Genomic DNA, 19,704 nt, shown 5'->3' on the forward strand with positions numbered 1-19,704 from the left:
GAGCTAGGAAGCTTAGGGGCTGGAGGCACAGCTCTAGTGAGGAGACAGGAGGACTTGCAATTGGGACCCCACTCAACCACAGTTCTTGAAGACCAATTGATGTGAGGGCTGTGGTGAGATAACCAGGGGAACCCTAGCACAACAGGGAACTCGGGAGAATGAATAAGATTAAACTGAATCTTTTCGTGATGATTGCCAAAAATAGACAACAGGAGAGGAAACATGAGTCACAGTACCTTGTCCCAAGGGCCTACCATCCAAGGCGGTCACAGAGAGGATGGTCCAGCCTGGAGATGGGCAGGTGAAGGGCCCTGGCAAGGGTGAGATCCAAGAAATTCCCTGCAGCGCCAGAGTCAATGAGGGCCTGAAGAGGATGATGTTGGTTCTCCCAGGAGATGGTGACCGGGAGCTGCAGGCACGAAGTCGAGGCTGAGGGAGTAAGAGTCGCACCAGTCACAGTTCTCCCTCTCCTGGACGGGGCTGGGCTTTTCCCGCAAGCTCGGGACATGAGGAACGAAAGTGGTTAGGGCCTCCACAATAGAGGCAGCGTCTCTCCCTCATCCTCCGGTTCCATTCTGCCTGGGACAGGAGAGTACCGCCAAGCTGCATCGGCTCCTCAGGACAAGGTGGGTTACTCTGAGGTTCCCGAGGCCACTGAAGCGGAGCGGAGGTTGAAGCTGTGACTCCGGAACTGGGGCGACTGTCCATTTGTCGTTTGCGACGCCTCTCCCACAGACGGTTATCGAGACGGATAGTCTGGTCAATTAGGGACTCCAGGTCTGACACCGGATCTTTAGCTGCCAGCTCATCCTTGATTCCGCCACAGAGGCCATGCCGGAACGCTGTCATCAGGGCCCCCTCATTCCACCCACTCACAGGAGCCAGGGTTCGGAAGAGCACAGCATACATACTAGCATGCATGCCACACTAGAGCCGCCTTGACGCAGCTGGATCAGTCTGTTACCAGCGTCTTTACATCCTACTGGATGGTCGAAAACCCGGCGCATCTCATCGGTAAAGGCCCTGTAGTCATTACAGGAAGGGCCCTGCTGTTCCCAGACGGCTGTAGCCCATGACCGGGCCTTTCCAGTCAGGAGAGTGATGATGTAGGCGATACGAGAGCGCTCTGAAGGGAAGTAGGAAGGTTGAAGCTCAAAGGTGAGAGAGCATTGGGCTAGGAAAGCCCGGCAGTCCTTGTGGTTACCCTCATACCTCTTGGGAGCAGGGAGCCGTGGTTCAGACGGAAGCGGACTGCGGGCACCCGTGGAGCTGGACTGCTGAACTGCTGGCGTCAGTGGAGTAGATGGAGGTGATGGTAGACCCTGTGTCCTTGCGTCCGGCAGACGAGCAAGTAGATCCACAAGGGACTGTTGGAGGTTCTGCAGAACCCCCTGCTGGTGGGACAAGAGAGCCTCGTGACGACGCACTGTAGTATCATGGCTTAGAACTGCAGCGTAGAGTTGCTCCTCCGACGCCGGTGGAGACTGGGTGTTAGTTGTCTCTGCTGAGCCAGGTTCCATGGCTGAGTCTTGCTGACAGGGTCTGTTGGGGTGATAGGCTCAGGTGCAGAGACAGACACAGGCTTGGAGTGAGTCAGAAAAGTCTTTACTTTTAGAACAGGTGGCAGGACAAAACTCAAAATACATCCAGACAACTAACAGGTAAAGTCTGGGCAAAAACAGGATCAACAGAGGATATCCGAAAAGCAGGCAGCAAAAGGATCTCAAGAACTAAAGAGTAAAAATGCAGTTAACTCAGGAACTCGAGACACAAAAACAGACACTTCAAGAGACGGATCAAAAACTCACAAACTTGGCCTCCGGCAACAATTCAACACTCAGCAATGAACAGAAGAAAACAGGCAGCTTATAAAGGCTAGCAAACAAGGAACAGGTGCAACCAATGAAACAATAAAGACAAGCACATGACACACAGAAATGAACGGTGGCGACCCCACATGGTCCAAAGAGGAACTGCAGTCCAAAAACCCTGACAGTAAGCAGTGGAACTTAAGACATTCAAGATAAAGGTTCCTGAGATTGTCTTTTTAATTCATCCAATTAAAGCAGGAGTACAGAGGAGGATCTGATAAACACAGTACCATCCCCTGCATGCAGTCAGCAGTTAGCAGTGTAGTTACCTTGAAACAAGTTTACTAATCTAATGCAAATTAGGCTTGATGAGAATTTGTCTCTTCGATTGACAATCTCAGTGAAGCAGCATTTTAAAATGAAAACAGCATGTTGAGGCAGTGGATGACGGTAACATACTATTATACATTTAGATTTGTGATTGTGACACACAGCAATAAGTTCATCATTTTAAATTTTACGTTTTTACTGAAAGGTAGCTTTAGACTGGTCATTTAAAATCTCTGGATTAATTATGGTTATTATGTGCTGGTGATGGCCTAGTGGGCTAGTGGTACGCCTTCCAAACAGAACACCAGATGGTTGTGAGTTCAATACAAGGCTGCCACCATTGTACCCCTGAGCAAGGTACTTAACCCTGAGTTGCTCCAGGGAGACTGTCCCTGTACTTAGTTCAATGTAAGTCGCTCTGGATAAGAGCGTCTGCTAAATGACCTGTAATGTAATGTAATTATGACTGCCAGTCTTTCTACTGTACATTTTCTGAAAGCTTTTAAGATCAATTACTTGAAGTATACATCTGAGTTGAGTCCAAATGCAATTTGAATAAAAAGACCCTCCCTCTGTTTAAAAGTATGTAAGTGGTATTTACATGATTGTTTATCACTATGAAACAGGTCTGAAGTATTTAGGTTGAAATGTTTTAGATCTCAAATAGTTCCAATTGCATCTAAGAGTACAAGTGGCAGTGAACATAATCGGTGTTCGGATAATGAGGCGGTCCTTGGAAAGTGTTCTCCCCTATAAGGGGTCCCTGGCCCCAACAAGATTTAGATTGAGTTATACTGATTGTGTGTGTTGTTAATTATTGTATTGCATATTCATTTAAATACATGAATCCTCTCCAATTCAGTTCTTATTTCTGTTACTGTCATGATGAACATACATGTTGATAGACTGTGTGAAGTTTTCAGCTGTATGTAGCCAGCTTCATATTTTACAAGGATTAGGAAGCATTAGTTTCTCCATTCCCGTTAGTGTTCACAACACCCCATACCAGAGACCCTAAACACTGGAGCGTTTGATATATCTAGAATTCTAGAACGTTTGTATACCATAATCAGCCTATAACATATTCCAATATGAAATCCTGAATGCCCCCAAATCCCCCCCCAAAAGTGTGTGTGTGTGGCAGCACTTCAGTGTGCTGTTCAGCCCTGTACTGGTGACTCATAAACTGATAAAGATTCTCTCTCAATTAAGTCACAGCTTTATTGGCATGAGCAAAAACATGTTGTTGCCAAAGCAGTTTACAGAATTAAAGACAGGTGACACATGCAGGTTCTGTATTATACTGATGCAGTCCATTATTTGATTGCTATACGATACAATACCCTACAACTTTATACAAGTTAATATAGTTACTTAAAACTGATAACTTTTCACCCCTAATGTTTCCAAGTGGTGTCATTGTTGGTGCTGCTGTCAGATCTCTTCTAGTTTCCCTGTGAGATACAAACAACACAGTTTGTTTCCAAACTATTTTATTATGAACACACACACAGAGTTGCTATGAATCAGCTGTGTTTTTGATCTAAGAAAGGGGGAGGGAGGGAGCAGGAGAACGAGAGGAGAGAAGGGAGCAGAAGATTTCATGGAGAGAGAAAGATTTTTAGAAAGAAATTGATAAAAGGGAGGAAGGATAATTTCATAATAACCTTTTTAGCATATTGCAATTCCAATGGTACCCCAGGGTATGTTGTTTTCTGTGAAATGCTAAATAAAATCTGCAGAATTGGGAATACAGCTGTCATCCTGCAGATCTCCTGTCTCCCTCTCTGTCCTGGGCCCCTCGCACCACACGAGTAACCTGTCTGAGTCAATGATTTCCTACATCGTCTATCGTGATTGTGATCCCGATGCCTGTTTCTTTGCAAAAGTGTGGGCCCATGAAGCCCACTACGATATCGGCAAAGCGTTTCAGAGATTATAGAAAACGTTGCTAATAGTTTAGCCTCCTGCTAATCTCTAAACCGTCTTGGCCGTGCTGCAGCGGTAATCTCAGTCCACACATGAGACCACGCAGTGGGCTCAACTACTATTAGAGATAACTATTGAGAGATGGAAAGAAAATGTTGCTAATAGTTTAGCCTTCTGCTAACCGCGAAGCCAAACATTTTCTCTACATCTCTGAAAAATGAACGTCTTCCTCTTTTGGAAGTGTAGGCAATTGTTGCCAATGCTAGAATAGGACATTTTTCTTCCGTTGTATCTTTCACCTAACGGACATGTACGCAAATCTGCATTTGTAGAACAGCCAATAGGAACACACTCACTTTGAAATAACCTGTGATTGGCATACTTGATACTGTATTTTGCTATACACATCAGTGTGAAGGCTCTCAAAATAGCAAGTGTAGGTATGGAAGTACGCTAATTGAGAAACAGCTGTTTTTTCCCAGGCTGATATATTTCAACCCTCATGACAAGAATGTCCCTTTTAATTGTTTTGGTGTATCCTGACTTGAAACGGTCCAGTCATTTTAACAAAGGTCTGAGTTTCCTTGCTTTTCATGAGTCAGATAGGGAGTATTATTTCTATAAATTCCGACTTTAAAAAGTCTAGGCTTAATTTATCCTCTCGACCTTGTTTTTCAACAGGTGAAGGTCATGTGATGTCAGGATGCCTGGATTCCCACAAGACCCACCCCATTCAGAAGGCCATGTGGATGCCAACCCGACCACTGAGGAAAGGGATGTTGTGCCTGGACAGGAAGTGAGGGACATGGAGCCGTCAGAGTCTCCTTTGCTTTCCAACTCGTCTCCACTGGAGCTCAATGGGCAGGAAACACAGCAAATGGACGGCAGCTGGAGCCAAGATGGAGACCTGCAGGGATGTGGACAGTGAGTTTCCTCCATGGATGTATCATGAGAACTTGAAACCGTACTCCAAGGGTTCGAAAAATATTAAATTCTTAAAGCAAACAGTAATAATTTACCTTGTTTACAGATGGAGGCGTCCTGTCAACAGTTTTACAGACGTCTCTTCTGTAATGGTTGTATTTGGCGGAAATTCTCCTGGGATTTAATATTACTGGGGTTTAATACTCATGTTCTTCTAAGGTAAATTAGTATCTACTACAGCAGCGGTCCCCAACCTTTTTACGCTACGCACCGGTTTCATGTAAGACAATATGTTCACGGACCGGCCTTCAAAGTGTGGGGGGATAAATATGACGAAATAAAACGATACGACCGCCATAAAAACAAATATAAAGTATATCTCACCATTTCGCTGAATTAGTGGGTGTCTCTGCAACGGGTTTGTCCAATCTAGGGGTAAAGGGAGACAATGACACCCGAAGTGTGTTCCTTATGTCCAGTCTACTCCGTAATTTTGTTTTTGTCGCAGTCACTGCAGAAAACCACACTTCACAGAGATAGGATGTTGGAAATGGAAGCAGGGTTTTCAGTGCTTTGTTGGCGATCTCAGGATATTCTTGATTTTAATCCAGAACGCCGGCAGAGTTGTTGTCTCAAACATACTTTTAAGGCCACCGTCATTTGCAATCTCCAGCAGTTGATCTTCTTCTGGCACGGACAGGCTCGATTCACCTGGTTTGTTCACAAATGGGTTGCGGATCCATTCATTCCATCCATTCTTCCCTCTGTTCACTCGCCATCCCCACAATTCCAGTTTGGCTTTGAATGCAGCTACTTTATCTGCCAACTTGAAGATAGTCGCCATTTCCCCTGAAGTGACAGATTGAGTTCATTGAGCAGGTTGAATATGTTGCACAAGTAAGCGAGTTTTGCGACCCATTCCTCGTCACTGAAATGTGCTGCCAGTGGTGACTTTTTCTCTGCAGCGGCTCTCGTAACTCAAACACTCTGGCCAACGATCTCCCTTTAGATAACCATCTTACTTCTGTGTGTAAGAGAAGGCGTTTGTACTCTGCGTCCATCTCCTCACAAAGCTGCTCGAACAGACACGAGTTAAGGGCATGTGCTTTGATGTAGTTAATAACTTTAATGACATCATTCAATACGCTGTTAAGTTCAGATGACATTTTTCGGCTAGCCAGCATTTCCCTGTGAATGACACAGTGCGTACTCACATTCAGGTGCAACCTCCTTAACTCGAGCAGATAGACCAGAAAGCCGTCCAGTCATGGCAGCAGCTCCGTCCGTGCATATGTCGACATAAAAGGACCAATTCAGTTTTCCAGATATGTAATAATTCTTGAATTCTTGAGACTTGAATAGTTCTGCAGCTGTGGTGTTGGTTGGCAACAATAGTGCACATAACATATCCTCATGCACATCCTCCTGATATATATATCGAACATAAACAAGTAGTATTGCTTTGTTGTCGATATCAGTAGACTCATCAACCTGGATTGCGCACTCACATTTGATGATGTGGTGGCCAGCAGTAATTGCTTCTGGCCTTCTTGTTCATGTTTTTTTTCTTTCAAAAAAGTCCAAAGGCTTGTCTTTTATTGTAGGGTGCTTGGTCTCCAGGTGCCGAAGCAGTTTTGAAGGCTTCATTGCCTCATTTGTGAGCCTGTCGCCACATTATGCAGAGCGGGTTTGGCGCATGAGAATCACCTGTTGCGATAAACCCGTATTTTAAATAGGACTCCTGATATTGTCTATTAAATGCCGCTTTCTTTTTTTTGGAAGTCGTTGGCTGTTCTACTTCTTCTGTCTTCTCATTGGGTCTTTGCCCCTTTCCAAAAAAATCTCTTTAAAGAGGTTTGTCTTCCATTCATTTTTACTAGCTTGTGGGCAAAAATGTTTAAGTAACGTATCATGTGGACAAGACAAACATCTTGACCTATGGCCTTGACATTTGTCAAGAGACACAGACGCACAGAGGGATGTAACTGGTGATTTTTCAAAATAAAACATTAAATAAACTTTCAGACTGATAATATATATATTTTTTTTTTACCAAATGGCCCACGGACCGGTGGTTGGGGACCACTGTACTACAGCACTTGATATTTATATATATTGAATTTAAACCCTTTGTGATTTAGAAAAGTGAACGATATATAATATGATATACATATTTATGATATCCACCAATGCTCTTTCCAGCTTTGTATCTAAAACGATGTCTGCAGCTTTGCACAAACATTGGACTTTGGTGTTTAACCCGCAAAGATGCAAGGCTTATGGGAAATAGAGTGCTGCAGGAATGAGTCCTGAAAGCTGGAAATTAGTTAGAATTGTTCCACTTCCGGTTCCCTCGTCTTGAAGTCGATGTTTTTCTTTAAATGGGTTTTTGGTTAGATGCCTGAAATACGGTCTGTGCTTAATACAAACAAACAGATTTGAATATTTTGTTCTACGACATAAAATACAGCAGTAAATACCCCACTCTTTAATTCTGGCGGTTGCTTACAAGTTCCGAGTCAGCCTACAAAACATGGACAAGTCTTCTGTCAGCAGAGCGCCATATTCTACAAAGAAAGAGCAAACTACAATATTACACAAATACAAGAAGTACAACACATAATCCAGGCTAAAAGCAACAGTTTCAGCTGCCACAAAAATCAGGTGTGAATGCATAAATCAATACTTATCAAATGTATTTATATTGCCCAATAACACAAATTATACATTTGTCTCAGTGTGCTTTACAGACTGTACAGGTTACGACACCCTCTGTCCTTAGACCCTCTCATCGCACAAGGAAAAACTTCCTACAAGAAACCCCATAATTAAAGGGGGAAAAATGGAAGAAACCTCAGGGAGAGCAACTGAGGAGGGATCTCTCTCCCAGGACGGACAGATGTGCAATATATGTCGTGTGTACAGGATAAACATAGTACAAATACAGAAATTATGTTGTGTTGAAAAAGAGAAAGTATAGATGAATCCAGGAAAATGTCAAAAAGGCTTCCCGGTGTCCAGCAGGACCAGGGCAGCAGCCGCAGCCACGATTCCTAATCCTGACGTAAACTTTATCAGTGGCAACCTGCCACATGATAGACACAGAAACTCCAGGGGATGATGCCCCGGATGATGAGTTAGTAACATACATTTACATACATGCATACAGATAGAGAGGGAGAAGAAGAGAGGGAGGGGAGGAGAGAGGAAGAGAAGGAAGAGAGCAGGGAGGTGTCCCCCGGCAGTCTAAGCCTATAGCAGCATAACTAGGGGCTGATCCAAGGCTAACCTGAGCCAGCCCTAACCATAAGCTTTATCAAAAAGGAAAGTCTTTAGCCTACTCTTAAATGTGGAGAGGGTGTCTGCCTCCCAAACACAAACTGGAAGCTGGTTCCACTGGAGAGGAGCTTGATAGCTGAAGGCTCTGGCTTCCATTGTACTCTTAGAGACTCTAGGAACCACAAGTAACCCTGCAGTCTGGGAGCGCAATGCTTTAGTTGGTTTATAAGGTACTATGAGATCTTTAAGATATGCTGGAGCCTGACCATTAATTGGTTTGTAAGTCAGGAGAAGGATTTTGAATTCTATTCTGTATTTTACCGGGAGCCAGTGCAGAGCAGCTAATACAGGAGTAATATGATCCCGTTTCCTTGTTCTTGTCAATACACGTGCCGCTGCATTTTAGATCAACTGAAGAGTCTTAAGCGACTTTTTGGGACAACCTGATAACAATGAGTTGCAGTAATCCAGCCTTGCCATGCATTTGAAGTAACAAATGCATGGACTAGTTTTTCTGCATCATTTTGAGACAGGATGTGTCTTATTTTTGCAATGTTACGTAGATGAAAGAAGGCAGTCCTTTGATTTGTTTTATGTGGGAGTTAAACGACAGATCCTGATCAAAAATGACGCCAAGATTCCTAACAGTGGTGCTGGAGGCCAAATTAATGCCATCCAGAGCTTCTATGTCATTAGAAAATGCGTTTCGGAGGCGTTTAGGACCAAGTATAATAACTTCAGTTTTGTCTGTGTTTAACATCAAAAAGTTGCTAGACATCCAAGTTTTTATGTCCTTAAGGCATGCTTGAAGTTTAGCCAATTGATTGGTTTCGTCTGGTTTAATTGATAGATATAATTGGGTATCATCTGCATAACAATGAAAGTTTATAGAGTGGTTCCTTATAATATTGCCCAAAGGAAGCGTATATAAGGTGAATAGAATCGGTCCAAGTACAGAACCCTGCGGAACTCCAAGACTGACTTTGGCTGTCATCGTTAACACATACAAATTGAGATCGCTCAGATAAATAGGACTTGAACCAGCTTAGTGCGGTTCCTTTTATGCCAACACAATGTTCCAGTCTCTGTAGTAGATTGTCATGATCAACAGTGTCAAAAGCAGCACTGAGGTCTAACAAGACAAGAACAGAGACAAGTCCTTTGTCTGATGCCAATAGAAGGTCATTGGTAACTTTCACCAGTGCCATCTCTGTGCTAACTCTAAATCCAGATTGAAAAACCTCAAATAAACTATTATTATGTAAAACATCACACAACTGTTTTGCAACTGCTTTCTTAAAGATCTTAGCGAGAAAGGGAAGGTTAGATATCGGCCTATAGTTGGCTAAAACCTCTGGATCAAGACTAGGCTTTTTAAGAAGTGGTCTCATTACAGCTACTTTAAAGGATTGTGGTATGTAGCCAGATAATAGAGACAGGTTGATCATATTTAATAACGAGGTGTTAATTAAGGGTAAAACTTCTTTAAACAGTTTAGTTGGAAACGGGTCTAAAAGACAGGTTGATGGTTTAGACGATGAGATTGTTGAAGTTAGTTGGTTATGGTCGATTGGAGTAAAACAGTCTAGATATATTTCAGGAGTTACAGATTCCAGAGGTTGAAGTTAAGTTATTACCAATTGAGGGCAGGAGGAGATTAATTTTGTCTCTAATAATTATAATTTTATCGTTAAAAAAGCTCATGAAGTCGTCACTACTGAGAGATATAGGAATAGAAGGCTCTGTAGAGCTGTGGCTCTCTGTCAGCCTCAGTGCTGAACAGAAACCTGGGGTTGTTCTTATTTATTTCTATTACTGGAGAGTAATAAGCTGCTCTGGCATTACGGAGAGCCTTCTTATACATTTTAAGAAGATCTAACCAGCGAGGATCGAGCGTAGGATATTTTGGCCTACTGGCTTGTAGTCCAGTAACAGGACTTCAAAAGTTAGTAAAAAATGGTCTGATAAAAGAGGATTATGTGGACACACTGATAAACTTTCAATTCCAACACCATATCCCAGAACAAGGTCCAGAGTGTGGTTTAAACAGTGAGTTGGTTCATGTACATTTTGACTGAACCCAATTGAATCTAATATTGTCACTATCAACATCCACATGAATATTAAAGTCACCTACAATAATAATTGTATCTGTTTTAAGGACTAAACTTGATACAAATTCTGAGAATTCATATAGAAATTCAGAATACGGACCAGTAGGGCGGTACACAGTAACAAATAAAACTGGCTTTATTGTTTTCCATGTTGGGTTTGAGAGCGTAAGAACAAGGCTTTCAAAAGAGTTATAGTTTAGTTTAGGTTTAGGATTGATCAAGAGGTTTGAGTCAAATATGGCCGCAACTCCACCTCCTCGGCTAGTACCTCGAGGAACGAGTATTAATATGACCAGGTGGAGTGGATTAATTTAGACTGACATATTCTTCATGTCTCAGCCAGGTTTCAGTGAGACAAAATAAATCAATCTTATTATCTGATATTAAATCATTTACCAGCTTTCGTTGATAAAGATCTGATGTTTAAGAGCCCACATTTAATTTCTTTATTTAGTTGCACTTTTGCAGCGGTGGTGTTTATTTTAATTAGGTTTTCATGTATAACTCCTCTTCTGTTAACCATAGATTTTATTAATTTCAGTGGCCGTGGGGCAGACACCGTCACTATGGGGAGTTGAGTGACTGCCCGGAAAGAAGCACAGAGAAGTGTGTAAGACTACAACTCTTTCTCCTGGTCTCAACTCTGGGTTGTCATGGATTAGGTCCACTAATAAACTTTGTAATATTATTGGATATGAGATCTGCTCCAGCCAAAGTAGGATGGATGCCGTTACTCCTAATCAGACCAGGTCTTCCCCAGAAAGTACGCCAATTGTCTACGAAGCCCACATCATTATCTGGACACCACCGTGAGAGCCAGCAACGGAATGATGACATGCGGCTAAACATGTCATCATTCAAAAGATTTGGCGGAGGACCAGAGAAAACTACGGAGTCCGACATTGTTTTGGCAAATGTACACACCGACTCCACATTAACTTTAGTACACTCCGATTGACGCAATCGCGTCTACAATAACAATCTTACTGTATTTACGTTTAGCCTTAGCCAGCAGTTTCAAATGTGCTTCTATGTCACTCGCTCTGGCCCCCGGAATGCACGTGACTGTCGTCGCTGGTGTCTCAAAATGAACGCATCTCAAAATTGAGCTAACGATAACCAGAGTTGGCTTCTCAGCTGGTGTGTCACTGAGTGGGGAGCTACAGCAGCTAATGTTAGCAGAGCCGTAAGGAGCATAAAGAATTGAGGATTTAGCGAGAGTTGCTAAGAGAAGGAGGATAAGGAGAGAGTTGTAAGTGCTTAGGAAGTACAAGTATAGGTTTAGATCAGGGGTGGCCAACCAGTCAGAGGTTAAGAGCCAAAAATGTTACTATGTTACTGCAAAGAGCAACATCATACACACAGTCGCACCCCCCCCCCCCCCTTCTCTCTTTTGTTCTCAGCCTTTCTCTGTGCTCCCTCACTCTCTTCCTCCCCTCTCTCTCTCACACAGACAAAATTAAAATCTAAAACTTTACACACACACACACACACACACACACACACACACACACACACACCCTCACACAGACAGAAACACATAGCTCTGCTCAGACAGATTTATTGTAAATGTCACACACCATAATATTGAGAGAAAATGTGAAAACGTTTTTTATCTTCCTATGCATGTTGCTTCTTTAAATTAGTGGGACTTATGACATTCCTTGCTTTGAACAATCCTCCTCAAATCTGTCTTGTATTCCGTTGTGGTCACTCGAAGCAATTCTTTCACATGCGTGTCAGTCAGAACAGATCGATACTTTGATTTCACGTGTTTCAGGGTAGATAACACCGACTCACAGACGTAAGTTGACCCAAACATTGATAGTAGCTTGAGTGCAGCCTGTTTGACATTGGGATATTATTTCCATTGGCACAGTTTTCCAGAACTCAAGGGTCCCTTCTCTCAGAACAGGTTTCAGTCGGTCTTCCTCAGAAAGTTCAATCATCTCCAACTGGGCCACTGCCTCGCCCGTGTCTAGCGGGGCTTTCAAACAGTCCGTCTCTGCATTAAAAGGGTCGACGAGGAACGTAATCTGTGACCTTTTCAGCTGTAGATCATGGAACCGGGTCGCAAAGTTTTCGTGCAGGGTTTCAACCAATGTTGCATTTCGGCTTGTCCGCTTGCTTTTAGCAGAGAGGGAAAATGCGCTAATTCTCCCTTTTGAAGATGCGTCTTAAACAGTTTCAGTTTGTTAACAAACGCAACACTGCATCAAGTATGTAAATGTGTATGTGTCTCTGTTTGACCTCTGTTTCCAGACTGGAGAGGAGGTGGGTCCTCTGGCACATGTTTATGAACGAACACGCCCACCTGGACACCTGGCTGCGATTGGCTGAGCCAGCTGTCAGTTCTCCTTACCCTGCCTATGTTACTTATGTTACTGCCAAGGAAGAACTGAGGAAGTTTGAGGTGAGGAGAAATTTAACACAAAGTACTGGACCAATAGATAAAAGATTTGAGATTTGTCAGGCTGTGAGAGTCATTAACTCATTCTCACACTCTTTTTGTTTTTCTGCCGTATTACAGTACTACAACTGCATGTCGTTGTGCAACCCCTTGTTGTACAACGACAATACATATGATAATCTGAATATGTTGGGGTTTTAGACTGTTGGTGGAATAAAATAAGTAATTTGAAGACATCACTTTGAGGTATTGGAAATATAACGGGCATTATTTTTCTGACTTTAAATAAATAATTAATCAAACAAGAAAATAATTGTTAGTCACAACCCAAAGTGAGACTCTATGTTAATAATGGGTAAGCAAACTCTCTGTTGCTAGTTGCTAAACGTTAAATAGTACATTGTACAAACTATATTTTGCCCAATTTACATGTTACATCCCAACTTTCATTACTTTTTGTTTATTGCTCATATTTCTTTTGTACATTGAATCTTAAATTATCTAAGGTTTGAATTGCATATAAATAATAATAATTTTGTTCATATAGCATCTCAAGCAATGCTGGCTCTTTGTGGCAGGCAGATACTTCACATTCAAATTTATATTTTCTAAACAATAGATTTTGAAAACCGAGACAAAAACAGCTGTCTGCCTTCACTGTTCCTGAAAGGCTACAGTCAGTTACAGAGGCCTTTACACCATCCTAACAGTGCTCAGATGGTTTTAACCTTTAACACATGGGGGAAAAACGACCTGTTTGTCTTCAAGTCCTCTGTGGAAACCTGAGTTGTGTCACATAGCCGTCGGTAAAAAAAGTACTATGTTACATGTTTGTGTCTTTGTCACCTCGAACATTTTGTCTGTTTGTTCAGAGGCTGCGGCGCGAAGCCAGATCTCGGATTGTGCAGTTGGACAATCTGACCCGGAGGAATCGGACACTGACTCGGCTGTTTCAGGGTGCCATGCAGGCTCGGCTGCTGGCATCAGCGAGGGAGAGCGGGCAACGATGGGACGACGTGAACGCCAAACTGGAATCCATCACTGGACAACTGAAGGTCAGAGTCCAAATAATAATACAAAAACAAATTTTACTCTTTTATAAATATCTTGTATTATTATTATTATTATTATTATTATTATTATTATTATTATTATTATTATTATTATTATTATTATTATTATATAGTACGGTGAGCATTTCAGTTAATCTTGTTGTTGAATTGTCATATGTTGATTGTGAGATCTAAAACATAAGTTTGTTGAATGTTGAGTGTGTTCAAGTCTTTCAAGTCTTAATTTATGGAATATTTTTTTGTATCAGATTTTAAACAAACAAAAAAGCATCATTTTGGTTTTACTGCAGCCGCAAATCAGGAGTATTCACATGATCGAACATCTTATTTGCAGAAATCTTTGGCGCCAAATCCAAAAGTACTGACATTTAAAAAAGGTTTTATAATTTGCTTTCAATTAGCTTGTACCGTGTAACTTTGATAAGTGTTGAATGAATTCAAGTAAGTAAAATAAATATTGAAAAAGATGACTTTGTAACTTAAAGGTCCAGTTTTATGGATTTATTGGCAGAAATTGAATATCATTTTCTATCTTTTTGTTAGTGTGTAATCACCTGAAACTAAGAATCAATATGTTTTCATTACCTTAGAATGAGCCCTTCATATCTACATAGGGAGCATGTTACACCGACATGTTTCTACAGTCGCTCAGAACAGACAATCCAAACTCTGAAGAGGCTCTAGAGAAGACCTTTTCCGTTTTTATGTTACGTGAAGGCCACCATAGTTAAGTATAGGAGGGGTGAGCACAGAGGTATTCAGTTGGCTGCAATCTGCAACCTCACTGCTAGATGCCACTAAGTCCTGCACACGGGTCCTTTGAGAATTTGTAATAAATTACTGAAGTATCTCCTAACAGTGAAAGATTTGAGGACGAATAATTTCTATATTTTCCTTTCTCAGCTCTTTGTCTCAGAGTGGGAGGGGTTTGAGGCAGAGAGGGAGGAGCTTGTTCTCTGGTTGGCCGACCTGGACGTCCGTCTGACCGAGGTGGATCACCTGACAGGAAACACCTGCAAAAAGCTGCGACGACTGCAGGTGTGTTTTTGTTACTGTATACAAGTCAATTACAGACTATTTTCCTACCTCCTGTGTCTCCTGATATTTTTTTATGTATGTGTGAGTCCAGTCCTTCCATCAGTGTGTGTGTGTGAACTCGGGCCGTGTGAATGTCCTGCTGCAGCGCGGCGAGGCCTTGATCCAGCGCAGCGAACCAACTGATGCTCAACATGTCGAGAGTCAGCTACTGAAGCTGCTGCGGCGCTGCAGCCTCATCTACAACAACATCACACGGACACATACCAGGCTGCTGAGCATGAGACTGGTACACACACACACACACACACACACACACACACACACACACACACACACACACACACACACACACACACACATTAAAAAAATAAAATAAATTCCAACACTGACACTCTGTCATTGATCGAGTCTGGTTTCGTAAAGATAACACATCATTGGTTTTATACCCTGACAACGGTCATTTACACACAAAAAGATATGCAACATGGTATCAAGTTGATATGTCCAACATATGTTTTTAGGACCTGACTAAGTCGAATGATTTATTTAAGATGTAAAAACAATAACTTATTTCACCAGGGAACAAACTGTTAAACACAAAAAGATGGCAGAAGGGTACTTTATTTAACTACAGCTTGAGTTCTCTGATCCTGGACTGTAGTTTCTGTCAAAGACACATTCATTGTTTACGTAATTTAAAGGGAAGGCAACATGTTTCCACACGGAGACTTCAGAGAAGCAGGAGGATTTTCCACTTCTGTTGTTTCTCAGACATCTTCCACTCCGGCAGTGGCTGTTGTGTCTCAGTAAGCTGTGTTGTGTTATTGTTGTTTTTTCTTCGGACCTGTAAAAATGACCAATCAGGGTTTTTTTCGGGAAGGAGTCTTAAAGAGACGGGCGCTAAAACAGAATATTGCAGGCAGAGGGTGACTACATGTATATTCAGACAAACAGTACAAGACAAATTATGTGTTTTTTGAATGTGGAGACTCAAAATAAAAGTATAAACTTGACAATGAGCATGATACATCTCCTTTGAGTAAATGTTTGCGTGTAGGACTTATACTTGCAGTGGAGTATTTTGACATTGTGTTATGACTACTTTTACTTAAATAAAGGCCCAATACTTTCTACATCACTGGTTTTTTATTTATTGTTTTCTTCTTTTCCTCCTCCTCCTCCTCCTCCTCCTCCTCCTCCTCCTCCTCCAGGTGTTTGAGGATGACTGGATTCTGTCTAAGGCTACAGACTCTGGTTGTCCTTCAGAGACTCTATTAGAGGAAGAGGGTGCACTTGATAAAGCCAACCTGGACACCCCCGCATTTCCAAACCATCCTTTAGGTAAACCAACAAACATTTTACAACAGGAATGAATCACTCATAAATGGACAACATGTAGTAAAGTTCTATATTACTGCTGTCATTAAATAATCAACCAAACTGTTTCTCCATCTTCTCTCTAGATTTTACCCAATCAGCTAACCCCACCCTAGCCTTCTCACCCCTTCACCTCCCTCCACCTGCTCCCTCCCTGTCCTCTCTTACCCATGAGCACCTGGGACTTGAGTGGGACCCCTCGGTTGATATCGGACGCTCTGTCTCCCGTGACAATGCAGACTCGTCGTATTTCAGTGCCAGCACAGGTATTTTCAAATAGATAGACTAGAGGTCTTTGCTATCTTTTCATTGGCCAGAACAGAAACGCGTCGACTCTTTTCCTTTCACTATCGTTTCTCAGCAGCTTCATATCCAACACCATGTTTACCAGCTCATAACAGTCTACTCAAACACAATCTAATTTGTCCATTACGGAAGCCCTGAGAAGCGAGTTAGAAAAATAAAAGTCTGGTGATCCATTTTTATTACTTCTTATCTAAATTGTTTTCTCTCCTGTGTTTATGACTTAAGAACAAGTGAAAAAAAAGTTTTACCAGGCTTATCCTTTTTTCTTTCGGTCTTTGAAAGCAGGCAAATTTCTTTGTCTGTGACTGTAGGTGTGTGTGTGTCGGGAGCCAAGTCCCGCCCTTCGCGAAACACAGTGGAAGAGGGAATGTGAATGTGCAAAGCAAAAAAAATAAAATATATATATAAAAAAAATAAAATAATATTTTTTATTTTTTATAACATTTGCTTTATCTACAAACTATTTTTCGACCCCCTGCAGTACCTCAGCGGACCCCCTGTTGAAGACCTATGCTTATAATAATGTTACATAACATGCTAACATAATATATACAGAAAAATGATCCTGGCAAAACTATTTAACTTGAACTTGGAAACATGAGCCTGACAAAACCTTTGTTTTCACTTGTTCATAAGTCATAAACACAGAAGAGAAAGCAATTTAGATCAGACCTAGATTCACCAGAATCCTTTTTTTTTCTCTCACGTGTCCTCAGGGCTTCCATAGTCCATAGTCGCTTGAGTTGTTTTCACATTCTATTGACTCAGTTGACAGTTGCATCTCTCGAAATAATAAAAATACAAAACTCACAGTCTGCTTGTGTTGTTAGAGTGTTGAGATAAGACTGAATGACTCGGGGCTTTAGGTTTTGTTCTTATTACACCTGTTTGTCTGCTACAATGAATATATTAGTTTTTTTAATGGAACACGTCTGTGTGTGTGTGTGTGTGTGTGTGTGTGTGTGTGTGTGTGTGTGTGTGTGTGTGTGTGTAGGTCTGTGTCACAGAGATGGGGTGAAGAGGCGGAGCTACCTTGGTTCCTTTGGCTCTCAGTCTGATATCAGTAATGACATCACCAATCAGGAAGCAGATTTTGTGAGTTGTTTTGGTTTTTGCCAAATGATTCGAGTCCTTGGAATTTTCAAAGCTGGAACTGCCGGCATAACATGCACTGTACTGTGATGGTGATAACTTTTTCTGCTTTCAAAAATATTGGCAAAATTTCAATAGCGTCCCGCGATCCCTTCACGTGTTAGCAGTTGTGTTATGGTGGAAAATTATGTGTGTTTATCGCTCTTCCTTATCAATGAATAACGTTTACATGCCTCAGTATTGTGCAATTTTATCGTTCTTATTGTCAATGAATATAGTAGCCGACTAAACTTATTTTTAATACATTTTATCATGTCAATGCTACATGACCTCCACCAGTAACAGCAAGGTAAACAAGACAACTTTAATTTTTTGGTACAACCAAAAGTTGGGTAACGTAACGCTAAGCAGCAAACAGTTCTAACCTTATGAATTTGCTAATGTTTGCTAACATTAGTAAGCTATGCTAATGTTGTTAGCTAACTAACATTAATGTCAGCACTACAACAGGAAAACAATGCAGAAAGCTCAATTTCAGTCATTTCAGCTAATGTTAGCAAACTCATAAGGTTAATAGGCTTTAAGTTATTTGCTGCTTAACATTATGTCACTTTACTTTATAAGCTACAGTTTTATCGAAATATTAAGGTTGTATTTGTCTACCTTGGTGTTTGTGGTTGAGGTTGTGTTGCGTATTCAAACTAATAAACGCATGCTATCGTAGGCGTCTCTGGCGTACACAACTTCAGATGCGACTGTCGAGACTCCTCCAAGCTCGGGACCCGAAAGGGTCTGAAAGAGGAGTGCCTGGAGTTTTGCAGCTTCTTCGAAATTTAAGCATTTTCTTTTTTCTGCATTTTTTTGTAGCATATTTGGTATGGAGGTAATCCAAAAGTAACGTAAGTAGAAAAGTGAGGTTACTTTAATATTGTGATACTTCAGTTAGTTTACTGACTACATTTTATAACAACCTCATGCTGTCAGCTGATAATGAACTTCTGTGGTGCATATTCCCAAACAAATTGTCAATGTAACTACCCCAAATAATTTTACACAAAGTAGAAGTGTAACATTTTATAAATAGTTTTATTGGTTGCCGTTTTATCTCGGTAAAGATTTTGATTCTAACTTTTGCTTTCAAACTGCCGTTTCCTTGCATCGTCACTTGTTTACACTGTTTTGTTAACTTTAATCAGCAAGAGGTGCTGAAATGATTTTAAATTACTTAATTTGAATGTATTGATTTACTTGTAACTGATGCGTCAGAAGAGGACGACTACAGAGAAGTCACATCAGACCTAACTTTGAACATAACCATGTGCCGTTTTTCTCGCTCATTTCTGTTGTTCTGCTCTGACCCAGATGCTACATGGCCCAGAGGCTTTGTCTGTCTGTCTCTATCACACACACACACACACACACACACACACACACACACACACACACACACACACACACACACACACACACACACAGAATCGTTGACGTTCCCATACACAAGCTAACAGTTTGCCTCCTCCTCTTCTGCTGATTTATTGATGACACCTGCAGAATGTGGCACCTCTATATGTTATCAATTTTTAGCTTTATTTTAGCGAGACACAGGAGTGGAGAAATGGGAGTGTGGCAGCACCTGTACTTAATGGAGGCTGAGGGAAACTGAAGCAAAGAAATAAAGAGATGAAAATGGAGAAGGAAAAAGATTTGGGGGAAAATAGAGACGAGAACAGAAATAGTAATAGTAAAACAGTAAGAAGTAATTTTAGTGTCCTCCCCTGAAAGCCTGCAGCTTCCCCCTCTCTCTGTTTCACACCCACACACTGTTGCACTGTCGGTGAACCCCAAAGCTCAATAGGAAAAGAGATGAACATAAGGCTGAATTACCACCCGACTAGAGCTGCAGCATCGCGACAAAAACATCAAGGCGTTTGCACATTTGTGTCATGCTACTGTTTTGTCTTTTTCTTTCAATCTTATTTTAGTTATTAGACACATGCATGCATGATGTCTCCCCTCAGGCT

The 19,704-nt window shown here is 41.5% G+C and overlaps 1 protein-coding gene across 1 annotated transcript in view; it reads left to right on the forward strand.

Moving 5' to 3' along the window:
* The first annotated feature begins 4,773 nt into the window (after positions 1-4,773).
* Positions 4,774-19,704, forward strand: part of LOC115017871 (nesprin-2) — a 28,875-nt gene continuing 13,944 nt past the window's right edge. The window contains exons 1-8 of the mRNA XM_029446581.1: positions 4,774-4,994; positions 12,650-12,800; positions 13,670-13,852; positions 14,774-14,908; positions 15,000-15,194; positions 16,120-16,249; positions 16,372-16,551; positions 17,586-17,686. Of these exons, the coding sequence (XP_029302441.1) occupies positions 4,774-4,994; positions 12,650-12,800; positions 13,670-13,852; positions 14,774-14,908; positions 15,000-15,194; positions 16,120-16,249; positions 16,372-16,551; positions 17,586-17,686 (1,296 nt within the window). The remainder of the gene's footprint in view (positions 4,995-12,649; positions 12,801-13,669; positions 13,853-14,773; positions 14,909-14,999; positions 15,195-16,119; positions 16,250-16,371; positions 16,552-17,585; positions 17,687-19,704) is intronic.

This window comes from Cottoperca gobio, chromosome 13 (genome assembly GCF_900634415.1).
Source record: "Cottoperca gobio chromosome 13, fCotGob3.1, whole genome shotgun sequence".
Lineage (NCBI taxonomy): Eukaryota > Metazoa > Chordata > Actinopteri > Perciformes > Bovichtidae > Cottoperca > Cottoperca gobio.